This window comes from Danio aesculapii, chromosome 3 (genome assembly GCF_903798145.1).
Source record: "Danio aesculapii chromosome 3, fDanAes4.1, whole genome shotgun sequence".
Classification (NCBI taxonomy): Eukaryota; Metazoa; Chordata; class Actinopteri; order Cypriniformes; family Danionidae; genus Danio; species Danio aesculapii.
The window spans coordinates 55109826-55124413 of NC_079437.1; the positions used below are offsets into that span (position 1 = coordinate 55109826).

General features: G+C 42.3%; 1 protein-coding gene across 1 annotated transcript in view; it reads right to left on the reverse strand.

Annotated features, from left to right (window-relative positions):
* Positions 1-6181: 6181 nt before the first annotated feature.
* Positions 6182-14588, reverse strand: part of mafga (v-maf avian musculoaponeurotic fibrosarcoma oncogene homolog Ga) — an 18959-nt gene continuing 10552 nt past the window's right edge. Inside the window, exon 4 of the mRNA XM_056454252.1 lies at positions 6182-6861. Coding sequence (XP_056310227.1) covers positions 6409-6861 — 453 coding nt within the window. The 3' untranslated portion in view covers positions 6182-6408. The remainder of the gene's footprint in view (positions 6862-14588) is intronic.

Below are 14588 nucleotides of genomic sequence, written 5' to 3' on the forward strand. Positions count from 1 at the left end.
TTTAATTCTTTTTCATTTGTAAAGATATTTCTGTATTGCTGTACATCCTGTGTGTTTTAAAGGGCACCTATGGTAAAAAATCTACTTTTCAAGCTGTTTGGACAGCCATATGTGCATGAATGGTGTATAGACCGTCATATTGGGGTGATATAAACACACCCAGTGCTTTTTTTTCAATTTAACAACATAAAAACGGTGGACCAATTGGAGCGGTTTTCAAACCGACCGCAACTTTACGTAGGAGAGCGGTCCCCCCGCCCACCAATATTGATTGACAGGCATGTCATCATATCCTCAGTTTGTTGATTCACGTCCGCCATTTTCAGCGTGAGTCGAAGCGATATCACTAAAGGAACACCCTAGCTCTATTTTTAGATGCAAGGCTCATTGGGCTCAACACAAGAGCAATATTCTCCACATTATCGCTCTAATCGGAATTATTGGTTGTAGCTTTAGGTAGGTTTGCAATCATGTGTACTTCTCATTGAGTCTACCTTATACTTCAGCCGTTTGCATTTCTCGCGATCCCAGAAGCTCCCTGTGATCTTAACTAGCATGCGTTTTAGAATTCTAAACATAGGTTTCTATCAGGGTACACTCAAGTGGACGGCTGGGCGCCGCGGGCCGCTGCAGAAACCTATGATTAAAATTCAAAAATGCGTGGCGTGACGATTCGGGAGTGTCGTGGCTTCGAGCGGCGCATCCGGTGCCTCAGTCAAAGTTAATTCAGTGTGCGTGGTTATTAGTTTCTGTGTACAAGCTCGGCACTTGAAACCAGCACACAGTTGGCTGTAAAACTGTACTAAGACACAAATGATTTTGTACTCTCTGCTTGGTCTGTGTCCGAGTCGTACATGTACGACTGAATGCTGTACCTCAAACTCCAGCTCGTTCTCGCAGTCTGCCTGTCAGACTCTGTTGCAAACGCAGAGCGGGTGAGCTCATGGCCCCGCCCCCTTGTTACGTTGGCGGGAAGCCGAAACTAATTTACATGTGAAGCAACACACCCATAAATCAGCGAACTGTGGACACGCCCCCAACATGACACTTTTGAACACATTATAATAAAAAAATCTGAATTGTGTTTTGAACTGAACCTAAACTGGCACACTCAGAAGAACCATAATATTAATATTAAATCATAAAAAAGAGGTAAACTATGGGCCCTTTAGGCAATGTGTAAGCGAGGCGCATAACTAACGCGCTCTGTGCTGGACTTTAGACCTGCTTTCAGCTGGTCTATTGAACAGTCTATTTTAGTTCCTCAAAATAGTAACGCGCCAACAATGCGCCTTAACACACCTCTTTTCTAGACTGGAACACCCATGAGTCCACAAAGTGGTGCAAATGGATTTGCTATTTAAACAACGTGGTGGAAAATGGGAAAATTGGTTGCATTGGTTTAAAAATAGCAACACGTTGGTGAAACGCGTCTTGCGCCTTATTGCATTGGGTGTATGATAGGGCCCTAAGACTGTGTGAACAAATATTTATATATAATAGAAAAATAAATAGAAAAAAACAACTGGTGAATTTTGCAAGTGTGTGGTTTGTACAAATTGTTAAATGAATACACCTTATGTGCTGAAACTTTGTGCTGCATATTGTACTATAGAAAAAGTAATTTTCAATGATAGGTATAAATATTTTCAGGTGTAACCTTGAATCTACATTGAAGGGTGGAAAGAGGGCAGTGTGTTCGTATCACAGTGAATCAGTACCAGTCTGTTCATGTTCTTCTTAAACAAATAGTTCACCCATAAATGAAAGCTGTCATTACTTGACCTGCTGTTGCTGATCATTACTGCAAGAAAGTGTGACCAAAACTCAGGTTTTATAAACTGAACAAAATGGGCACACCAGAATTCAATTTCGGGATGAATGTTAAATCAACTGCAGTCAATGATCTGAAGTTCCAACACAATCTCACGACAATACGTAACTTTTTAATTTAGTGGCTAATTCGTATGAATTCGTACGATCTAATTCGTACGATTTAGCACGATTTGCTCATCCCCCAATGACGGTTGGGTTTAGGGGGTGGGGTTAGGTGCCACGCCTCCTTTTTAAGATCGTACAATTACGTACGACTTAACTTGTACGAATTAGCCACTAAACTGACAAAACGTAAAATACTTACATTTTCTCGTGAGATCAGGCTGGAAGTTCTCAGGGGTGGTTTACTGTGCAAGATAATAGATTTTACTTGACCAGGTAATTCTGCTGTTTTGTTATTACACTCAACGTTTGTCCTGAGAAAACAATAAGGATGAATTGTGTTCATTTGAATTATCCTGATCATCTCCAACAGAGACGTCTCACATATTTCAAATATGCTGTATGTATCTCTGCTCTTAATTTCAGAGTAAATACACTGTCCATACACAACATCCAAGATGACACTTTTAAAATAGTATAGCTCTGTTGCAAACCTTGAAGAGGCAATGCCTTTTACTATTTTAGACATACCAAGAGGGGCATCCTAATTGAAAGTGAGCCTCATACTATTAGTGACTGATAGGAAACACTCTACATGGGAAGCAATACTGTACCGCTAATTCCAATAGTTTAACAGTGGCATGTTGGCAAGCTAATGCAAAAAGAGTGCTAATAAGCAAGAAACATGCACAGACAGAAGTGTTGGGAGAATGTATCCCTTTTAAATTCATTTAAGACATTGAAAATGTTATCCACAGTTCCTGCTCACTTTCCTGCACTTCTTAATCTTGCATATTATTTTGTATATTTCATTCTTAAAGCATTAGCATTCATATATAACTGATAGTTAGGGTGTTTCCCTGCCAATAGGCATGCCACTGCTTTCATTTTGAAATGAGATACTTCTGTATTTGGCTCTGTCTTAATGCTGCGAAAGCACATACGCCCCCTTAATGTACTAGTGTGAACAGTTCACTGGGCTTTGGAACAGATCCATAACTTTATTGCTTTGCAGATGATTCAAATTTAGGTCTTGATGTTTTTGGGTAAAATGTTATCCCAAAACATTAAAGCCAGATTGTGTTTTGCTAAACCAGACTGACTATGCATATTACAGTCAGCTGCACTTGAATTTCTAAAAAAATAATAATAATAATAATTGAACAAAATCCAAAACATGTACTAAAACTGCATCATTTCACAGATGGAACGACTCATTGTGGATGTTATGTATAAATTGATTAATTTAAAGAGTACAGCTGACACTTACACAGTGAACAACACTGCTACCTGACCACATACACAGCACGCCACGTGCTACCCCACTGTATGCGTCTACTAACTAGAAAAACAATCAGACTTCAATAGTAAGCCACTTTTGGTACAATTGCAAAACTGATATCAAACTATTTTTTATCATATAAACAGTTTTTTTTTTTCTTGTTCTGGAAACAAACCCAGCAACGTTTTAGTCTTTAGAGTAACACATCAGAGAACATTTTCGAATGATTCAACAATTAAACCTGTCTTGAGTTCAGCCCATTTATACAAAACACAGAACAACAAAACTACAGATTTACCACTCTGAAAAAATACAATATGATGATCGTGGATTACAAGCTTAAAGTATTTTCTAAAAACCTCTCCACTCTGAGATATATTTAAGCAAAGGCTTTCTTCTAACTCGCTGCTCTCCCATGCACAAATACAGTAGTTTATTGCCTCTCCTTGTAAACAGGATTCCACTGATAGAACAGTTGAATTGTTTGTTTTTCCCATCTTCCCATCCCCGTCAGTGGACAATATGGGAATATATATGTGTGTGTATATATATATATATATATATATATATATATATATATATATATATATATATATATATATATATATATATATATATATATATATATATATATATTTGAAGTCAGAATTATTAGCCCCCCTGAATTATTAGCCCCGCTGTTTTTTTTTTCCCTAATTTCTGCTTAACGGAGAGAAGATTTTTTCAACAGATTTCTAATCATAATAGTTTTAATAACTCATCTCTAATAACTGATTTATTTTATCTTTGCCATGATGACAGTACATAATAGTTTACTAGATATTTTTCAAGACACTTCTATACTGCTTAAAGTGACATTTAAAGGCTTAACTAGGTTAACTAGGCAGGTTAGGGTAATTAGGCAAGTTATTGTATAATGATGGTTTGCTCTGTAGACTATCAAAAAAAAAATATAGCTTAAAGGGGCTAATAATTTTGACCTTAAAATGGTTTTTAAAAAATTTAAAACTGCTTTTATTCTAGCCAAAATAAAACAAACAAGACTTTCTCCAGAATACAAAATATTATCAGACATACTGTGAAAATTTCCTTGCTCTGTTAAAAATCATTTGGGAGATATTTAAAAGAGAAAAAAAAAATCAAAGGGGGGCTAATAATTCTGACTTCAACTGTATATATATATATATATATATATATATATATATATATATATATATATATATATATATATATATATATATATATATATATATATATATATAACAATAAAAAAGAAACAACATTGTCCATTATATTTGAAATATTATAAAGACATTTGACTTTTTCTCAATCGCAACTACATTTAATCTTGGCTTCTTCTGCCAGATTTCATTGGAATGAGTATTTTTACTTTTGGTTTGCCTAGATAGTCTGCATCAAATTTGATATCAGTGGAGAACATTAATGTTATAGTGTGGAGGCACTATGATGTCAATTTGTATGCAAAAACCCGGAAGCGAGTTAGCATTTTAGCACTTCCGGTTCCCTCGTCCCAAATTCGATGGGTTTTTTCAATGGGATTTCAGTTAAAGCGCTTATATAAGGTTCGTGGCTAACACAAACTCAAGATACTTTCACGTTGTACTCTACGACATAAAACACATCAGTTACATCACACACTTCTTTAAAAAGAAGGTTGCTATCAAGTTGCTAAATGGGACTACAGGCGGTGTCGGAGACATTATACGTCATCAAGCTGATCTGGTCAGGAACGCAGACTGCGTACATTGGGCATTTGGATTTGTCTGTTATTTAAGTTTTTCCATGAATATTATTTTAAAGTTTGCAGTATTTTTCTAATTGCGAATTTATATTGTGTGTAGATAATTCCTTCACTTGTAAAGGCCGTCAAGACAGATTCATTTGTTGATCCCTTATTTTATTTAAACGATATTATGGGGATACTGCTTACCAGTGCAGCCTGTCTCTTTCCTGCTCTCAGTAATGCAACTGTGTGAATAAATGTGTAAGAAATACATATCAACTGTCATTTTAACGTGATCAAGTGATTTTTGGGCGTTTTTTTTCTTCATCTAAACACATTTAACTCTATCATAACTGCAATATTTACTCTCCTCCTTAAAATGTATAGCATATGTGTCTGTATGGGCTGCTTTTCGTGAAGAATATAGAATGTTGTTCTGTGTCCCTGATGGAACTTGCAGGCATTTGATAGACTTGTCCCTCACGCCTCATTTCTGTTGTCTGTTACTTAGGTAAGTGGGCTGTTTGCACGCGCGCGATACATTTATTTAATGATGTCTTATGATAATACTGTAGGCACATTTACACATACAGTTTTAAAACTTTTACAACAACCGTAAAGCAAAACAAAAGGTATTTCCCACGTAAAAACGACCCAAAAGGCTTATCGGTCTATGTGTTTTTGCGTATTTATTTGTTTATAATATATAGCGCGGATTATAATATAATAAACTGAGAGAGTAAATCTTTGTCATGGACCATATTTCTGAAAATAAGCTTGAAAAGTTGTCGTTAGCAGGGTGGTGCTAACGTCACAGGCGAGCGCCCCGAGGGCACTGTAGTCCGTTTATAGCCTAATGTTAGCTTTCAGCTCTTGCGTTTGCATTTAAGATAAAAGTGCTAAAAGATGTATTTTCGTGTGAGGGTTATACGGCTAGACAAAACATATAAGTGCAATGAACTGTGTTTGAACACAGCTTAATATTTGCAACCTTCGAAAAGCCTATGGGAAAATCTTATAAAGATTTTATCAAGGGAACCAGTTTTATGCTAGCAGCCGATTAGCCTACAAGGTGATGTCACAGTTCCTCCACTCTATTGTGAAGCATTTAAAATGGATTAAGTTGGCCACAATAGAGGAAAGAATACATCAATAACACCTTCTGTTTTCATGGACCAAGTTATATGGGCATAGCATATGATGATGAACAGAATGCATTGTTTATTAAGGGTTGTTAATGAAAGATTAATCTCTAAACAGAATGTGCTGTGAGAGGGTTCTGTTTCTTTTGTCGTTTTCTGAGCGATGTCAGTGTTGTCTGTTTCAGTTTTGATCTTGTTTCTCTGATATTGTTGACTATTATTGCATGTCATATAGGATGAGTGACCCTGTGCTTGATGGACACGCTGACCAATATACTTACAAAATGTTCTCCGTTGGTGCATTATGATCGTGCTGCTGTTTTGGACTTGACAATGGTGATGACGCTGGTGGCAGCAACTTTGCCTGGTATGAGGGGCCCTATGACTGATGTGATGGGGCCCCTGGCAGCAGCCACTGGACTGCGGGCCACAGTTCTGGCAAAACTCTGGAGAGCCTCGTATTTGGAGCGCAGAACATCAAGCTCCACTTTCATGCTGGCGTTCTCAGAGGCGAGCTTCTCCACCTCCTGCTGAAGCTCTGCCTTCTGTTTCTCCAGCTCCTCCTTCTGGGTGACGCGTTTGACGCGGCAGCTGGCAGCATAGCCCCGGTTCTTAAGTGTGCGCCTCCTCTGTTTCAACTGCAGGATTTCATCTTTGGTCAGACCACGCAAGTGCTGATTCAGCTCTCGCACAGACATGGACACCAGCTCATCATCCGTAAGACTCGTGCCATTCTCACCTGGCTCTCGCTTCACCTGCAGAGATCCATAAGCAACGAGATCAAAGAGGAAAACTGTGCACAACTGTAAAGGCCTTCAGTACTACATGCTGCATGAATGAGCCTTAGTCCACACATACTCAGTAAATGTCACTGAATGAGAACAATATTTTAGGATTAAAGCACTGATTAATCTTAAACCTAGCTTCAAAAACGAACCAAAAACGTTTTATGTTTAAGTCTTCACTTGGTCGAGTCTACGAGTCTAACATTTGGTAGTGCATTAATATGAAAAAGCAATAAATAATAGTGATGTGCAGGGGTGCGTTTCCCCTGAACTCGTGAAATGAAAAAAATCCTACTTTAATAATAATGAAGATGATGACTATTATCATTATTATTATTACTATTATTAAGTAGGATATTGTTTATTTATTCTAAATTTTCTGAAAAGTCTACTTTTACAATTTGACATGTAAACCACTGCAGAAATGTACTAACCAACAGGCCCATGTCAAATACAGTAGGCTACAGATAGGCTACTTAGATAGGCCAGGGGCGTCGCTAGACCCAATTTACTAGGGCACGTGCCCCAGTAAAAATCTGCAGTGCCCCAGTAAATGCTTTAAGATATGATTTACTTCATATGCAAGTGTATTCAATAAGAATGCTAGTTCCGAAATAAAGACGTTATTCTCTATGTGCAACCGAACCAACGCTGGTGAAAGCAGTGTAATCAAAAAGCAAAGTGATGCATCTCCGCGTGCGCAGAGAACCCGCGCGCCTCTCGCACGCGCAGCTCTTCTGCTGGTGTATATATATATATACATATGCAGGCTATTTGCTTGTCACGCACCACTCATGCGTTGTATAACCGGTGTAACAGCCTTTTTTTGTTTTGTTTGTCGACAAAACTAAAGTTTAAACAATATGACGGTGAACTTACCAAGCAAGCCTCCTGATAGATTTTTTTGTATGAAGCAAAAAGGAGAAATGACGAGTCAGGGTGGTAAGACTTAAATAAACCTAATTCTCTGCCATGTGTAAAGGCTAAGACAACAGATAATTCTATAACACATCTTTTTGTATTTTATTAAATTGTCTATTGAATTTCATTCAAATAAAATTAATATTTATGCAAAGATTTCTTAAATGATCCTAGCATATCACTAAAATTATTAAGAATAATAATTGTATAATAACAAGAATACTTTTTTATAAGAAATATTTAAATAAAAAAACATAGTGTATATATATATATATATATATATATATATATATATATATATATATATATATATATATATATATATATATATATATATGGGGTGCGTGCCCCAGTAGAGCTTTAGCAACGCCACTGACGTATACTATATATTTGACGTATACTATATACTAACAAAACAAAACAACTCTTTGGAGACGTAACATAAATTCCACTTTTAAATAATAGGTCACCTATTGCTTTCGCCATGAGCCAGGACTGTGTTCCAAATGGCATCAATGTTTTCCAAGTGCACTGCGAAGGGAGCACAATTGTAAACATGAAGATTGCTAAAAATACTTTGAAAGCAAATTACACCAAGAGAGATGACTTTAATGCTTTTTTTATTTTTAATCATTCTGAGTTTAAATGTTAGAATGTTCTAAAGGAATAGGGCATGGGGGTAGGGCGGGGGGGATAAGTGGGAATAGAACACAGCCAGGAACTATGTTTCTAACTACAGCTCCAGAGGTGTAGTTGCAGGTGCACAAGTTTGCGATGTAGTTTGTGAATATTCAGCCTGATCTCACGAGAAAACGTAAGTATTTTACGTTTTGACAGTTTAGTGGCTAATTCGAATTCGTACGAGTTCAGTCGTACGAAATTGTACGATTTTAAAAAAGAGGCGTGGCACCTAACCCCACCCCTAAACCCAACCGTCATTGGCGGATGAGCAAATCGTACTAAATTGTACGAATTAGATCGTACAAATTCATACGAATTAGCCACTAAATCAAAAAGTTACGAATTGCCATGAGATTGTGTTGGAATATTCGTTGGAATGACAGATTTGGGTAACACCAAATCAACAAACTATGTTTGTAACACAACTTGCGACCTTAGTTGGCTAACAATAGTTTTGGGAAACGCACCCCTGATCGATACTGAAATATCAAAACCTGCAATAGCAGATCTTTATGCTCTAAGATCGATTCTCAAATAAAAACATTGATATTTAATATTTCTTTGAGTAATTTGAGGTAATTCATATTAATTTTACAATATTCATATTAACTGAAACACATCGGAAAGTAACTAAACTATTGAGATCTTCTTTAAATGATATGCGATTGGTGAACTTTTTCTTTTGCCTGGGGAAGTGCATAATATGTGCGTAAACACAGCGGCACACACACACAGACTGTCACGGATTGGCCAGGCTCTTCCACCAACATCACGCACCGAGCACCTTCACCTGAGTATTAACCACGCACAGCTGCACCCAATCACTTCCATTCACTATATAAGCACACACCTCACTTCACTCATTGTCCGGTCTCGTTCCTACGAAGCGAACTCTGAGTGAACCACTTCCTAGGTTTCACTCCCCTACGATCTCAGCAAATATACTTACCTTATCTCTGTTTTCATTCCAGTCTGTCCAGTGTTCCAGTTGTCCTGTCAACGTTGTGTGTCTCGTCAGTCTGTCTTCCCCGCAAGTCCTCTGGTGTGTGCATTCGGTCATCCTTCTGTGTCTGTCATCCCATCTGGCAAAGAGAATCATCAGTTCATCCAAACTCCATTTCAACTCTCAATCATTATCCAAATTACTCTGCTGTTGTAATAAACCTCATTTATACTTACTCCCCTTGTTTGTCCGTCTGCTTCCGTAACAGAAGACCGGACCCGAACTACCAACAGCATGAGCACTCACGATCCCCTTCAGGAGTTGGTGGATTCATTGAAGAGAGTGCTACTACCATCTGCTCCACTTCCCGAAGCACCACCAGCACCGAGCACTTCTTCACCGTCCACCCACTCATCCAGTCCCATGGCTCGACCAGCGCCCTACTCTGGCGGGGCGGAGGAGTGCAATGGATTTCTCCTACAATGTTCTCTGGTATTCACTATGCAACCCGAGTTATACCCTACAGATCGGTCCAAAATCGCATTCATCATCTCCCTTCTCTCTGGGTCGGCTCTTCGGTGGGCTGAAACCATCTGGCAACAGTCTGGGCCGGTAACAAATTCCATTCAGTCATTCACCCAATATTTCAAGGAGGTTTTTGGTCGCGCGGATGCCGAAGTAGCAGCTGGAGAACAGTTATACCATCTCAAACAGGGAGCCATGTCCACTCAGGATTATGCTCTCAGGTTCCGAACTCTGGCTGCTGCTAGCGGGTGGAATGAGCGATCTCTCCTCACAACCTACCGGCTCGGACTAGAGCCCAGCCTCCGGTTACAGCTAGCCGCCCTCGACGACACAATGGGATTGGAGAAGTTCATCCAACACTCTCTGCGCTGTTCCGATCGTCTGAGGGTCTACCAGCATGATCCTCCACCGGTATCCCAAGCACTCCTCCGTGCGCCAGAGCCAGCCGTCCCTCCAGAACTAGAACCCATGATCATAGAATCTGGTAGACTCACAATCACCGAGCGACAGAGGAGGCTGACCCGGGGTCTGTGCATGTACTGTGGTGCCAAAGGACATGTCAGGCTGGACTGTCCCATTCGTCCAGCACGCTCTGTGGTGAGTTTGTTCAGTTCTCCCATTGAAAAGATGCATCCTCTCACCACTAATGTCCAGTTAACTACCCCTTCTGTCTCAGTTTCAGTCACAGCCCTCATCGACTCCGGGTCAGCAGGAAATTTCATCTCGCACGCCCTCTGTCGCCGACTACAGCTTAACACCGAAGCCTCGACGCACGTCTACCAGATTCAGCCCATAACCAACGATATCCATTCTCAGGCACGTATCCATCGAAAATGTGAACCCGTCAATCTCCAAGTAGGACTGCTCCACAAAGAGGAGATTCAATTTCTGGTTCTGGAGGGTGCATCGATGGATATCATCTTAGGGCGCCCGTGGCTGGTGAAGCACGATCCCATCCTCTCTTGGGGCACAGGAGAGATTAAGAGATGGGGAGAAGAATGCAGATCCAGCTGTTTTCCCGATCTACCCTTACCAATTCAACGACCCCTTACCGTCTACGTCACGTCTGTCGAAAGTCCTGTCGAGAAAATATCCATTCAGATCCCGAAGATCTACTCCTCATACGAGGATGTGTTTTGCCCCAAGAGAGCTTCCCAGCTACCTCCACATCGGCCATGGGACTGCGCCATAGACCTGCTTCCAGATGCTCCTATGCCCAGAGGTAGGATCTACCCGTTGTCCCTTCCGGAGACCAAGGCAATGGAGGAGTACATCCATGAGGCTCTGAGTCAGGGGTATATCCGTCCATCCACGTCACCTGCTGCCTCAAGTTTCTTCTTCGTGGCTAAGAAGGACGGAGGGCTGCGGCCATGTATCGATTACAGAACCCTAAATCAAGGTACAGTCAAGTTCCGGTATCCCCTTCCTCTCGTCCCTGCGGCCCTGGAACAACTCAGATCTGCCAAAATTTTCACCAAGTTGGACCTCCGCAGCGCCTATAACCTGGTGAGAATACGTGAGGGGGACGAGTGGAAAACTGGGTTTGTGACCCCTACTGGACACTACGAGTACCTGGTCATGCCCTATGGTCTGGTTAACGCCCCCTCCGTATTCCAAAACTTCATCCACGAAGTTCTCCGGGAGTTCCTCCATCTCTTCGTCATCGTATACATAGATGATATCCTGATTTACTCCCGGAGTGAGGCCGAACATCGCCACCACGTTGCGGAGGTCCTGAAAACCCTCAGGAAACACCGCCTGTACCTCAAGGCTGAAAAATGCTCCTTCCATTCACCATCTGTTCAGTTCTTGGGGTACATCATCGATCAAAGAGGGGTTCGTATGGACGAGGGGAAGGTCACTTCCGTCATCTCCTGGCCCGAACCAAAGACCATAAAGGAACTCCAACGTTTCCTAGGATTTGCGAATTTCTACCGACGTTTCATCCAGAATTACAGTCTTATCACCGCTCCGCTCACCAACCTGTTGAGAAATAAACCCAAAGCACTACCCTGGCCTCCCGAAGCCGCCGCAGCCTTCCAAAACCTAAAAGAATCCTTCACTCAAGCCCCACTGCTGACTCATCCTGATCCTGACTTGCCGTTTGTGGTCGAAGTGGATGCATCGACCACCGGAGTGGGAGCCATCCTGTCCCAGTACCACGGTACTCCTTCATTACTCCATCCATGTGCCTATTTCTCCCGGAAGCTCAGCCCGGCGGAAAGGAACTATGACATCGGAAATCGAGAGCTTCTGGCCATCAAGCTCGCCCTGGAGGAGTGGCGACACTGGTTGGAGGGGGCCAAACATTCGTTCCAGGTGATCACAGATCATAAAAATCTTCAATACCTAAAAGATGCTAAAAGACTCTGTCCTCGTCAGGCCCGTTGGTCATTGTTCTTCTCCAGGTTTCAATTCTCTATCTCCTATCGACCAGGTTCAAAGAATATCAGAGCAGACGCACTTTCCAGAATTCACGACCAGCATGAAATTATTGAGACACCGGCCAAGATCCTTCCCGATCAGATCACTATCTGTCCCATCCAATGGTCCGCTCCTACAGTAAACGCCACTCCAGAATCCAGAACTCCGCCGGGCTGTCCCCCCAATCGACGCTTCATTCCTGAAAACCAACGGGTAGATCTCATTCATTCCAGCCATACATCTCTGGGCACAGGACATCCTGGGGCCAACAACACCCTCTCGCTGCTATCCCAACGCTTTTGGTGGCCGAACATGGCGAGGGATGTGAGAAGGTACGTCCAAGGCTGCAGAGAATGTGCTATGTCGAAGAGTCCTCGCCATCTACCTGCTGGTAAACTCCATCCCTTGCCCATCCCAAACCGCCCCTGGTCACACCTAGGAGTTGACTTCATGACAGACCTCCCATTGTCTGAAGGTAACACCTGCATTCTAGTCATCATAGATCGATTCTCTAAATTCTGTCGTTTGATTCCTTTGAAAGGTCTACCCACAGCCCTAGAGACCGCCGAAAACCTGTTCAACCACGTCTTTCGAAATTTTGGGTTACCAGAGGACATAGTCTCGGACCGAGGACCCCAATTCATATCCAGACTATGGAAAGCATTCTTCAGACTCCTAGGTGTGACCGTAAGCCTCTCGTCTGGCTATCACCCCCAAACCAACGGCCAGACAGAGAGGAAAATTCAGGAAGTGGGGCGGTTCCTCCGGACCTTCTGTCACGGTCACCAAAACTCCTGGAGCCAGTTTCTGGGCTGGGCGGAATACGCCCAGAATTCCCTGCGGCAACCTACCACCGGACTCACGCCATTCCAGTGCATCTTAGGGTTCCAACCTCCACTCTTCCCCTGGGATGGCGCACCATCTGATGTCCCCGCAGTGGATTACTGGTTCCGGGAGAGCGAGAGAGTCTGGGACGATGCTCATCACCATCTCCAGAGGGCAGTACGCAGAGCCAAGGAGGTATCTGATAAGAGGAGGATTCCAGGCCCCATCTATACTCCAGGACAGAAGGTCTGGCTCTCCACCAGAGATATCCGTTTGCGACTGCCCTCCCGAAAATTAAGTCCCAGATTTGTTGGTCCCTTCACCATCCTGGAACAGGTCAACCCCGTCACATACAAGTTACAGTTACCACCACAGTACAGAATCCACCCCACATTCCACGTGTCCCTCCTAAAACCCTTTCACGATCCTCTAATTCCCTCCACAGAGCCTGGCCATGAAGAGGAACCTCCTCCCCCACTGATGTTAGAAGAAGGGGCCATCTACCAGGTCAAGGACATCCTACGGTCCCGGCGTCGTGGTGGTCAGCTTGAATATCTCGTCGACTGGGAAGGATACGGCCCAGAAGAAAGGTCATGGGTCCCCAGATCCGATATATTAGATCCCGCACTTATGGAAGAGTTCCACTCCAATCACCCAGAATTTCCAGCACCTCGAGGACGAGGTAGACCACCACGACGTCGGAGGTTCAGGCCCTCAGGAGCGGGCCCTGGGGAGGGGGGTAATGTCACGGATTGGCCAGGCTCTTCCACCAACATCACGCACCGAGCACCTTCACCTGAGTATTAACCACGCACAGCTGCACCCAATCACTTCCATTCACTATATAAGCACACACCTCACTTCACTCATTGTCCGGTCTCGTTCCTACGAAGCGAACTCTGAGTGAACCACTTCCTAGGTTTCACTCCCCTACGATCTCAGCAAATATACTTACCTTATCTCTGTTTTCATTCCAGTCTGTCCAGTGTTCCAGTTGTCCTGTCAACGTTGTGTGTCTCGTCAGTCTGTCTTCCCCGCAAGTCCTCTGGTGTGTGCATTCGGTCATCCTTCTGTGTCTGTCATCCCATCTGGCAAAGAGAATCATCAGTTCATCCAAACTCCATTTCAACTCTCAATCATTATCCAAATTACTCTGCTGTTGTAATAAACCTCATTTATACTTACTCCCCTTGTTTGTCCGTCTGCTTCCGTAACACAGACACAGTCAATCAGTCAGTCCAGATACATCAATGCCAGAGCGAGAGCATAAGCAAAGTCACGTGTGGAGCGATTTCAGCTCCACGAACAGCCAAGGGGAAGTTTTAAATGTTTTGCCATTTCATTATTTGTTGACTGTTCTTACACAAATATCTGCTTT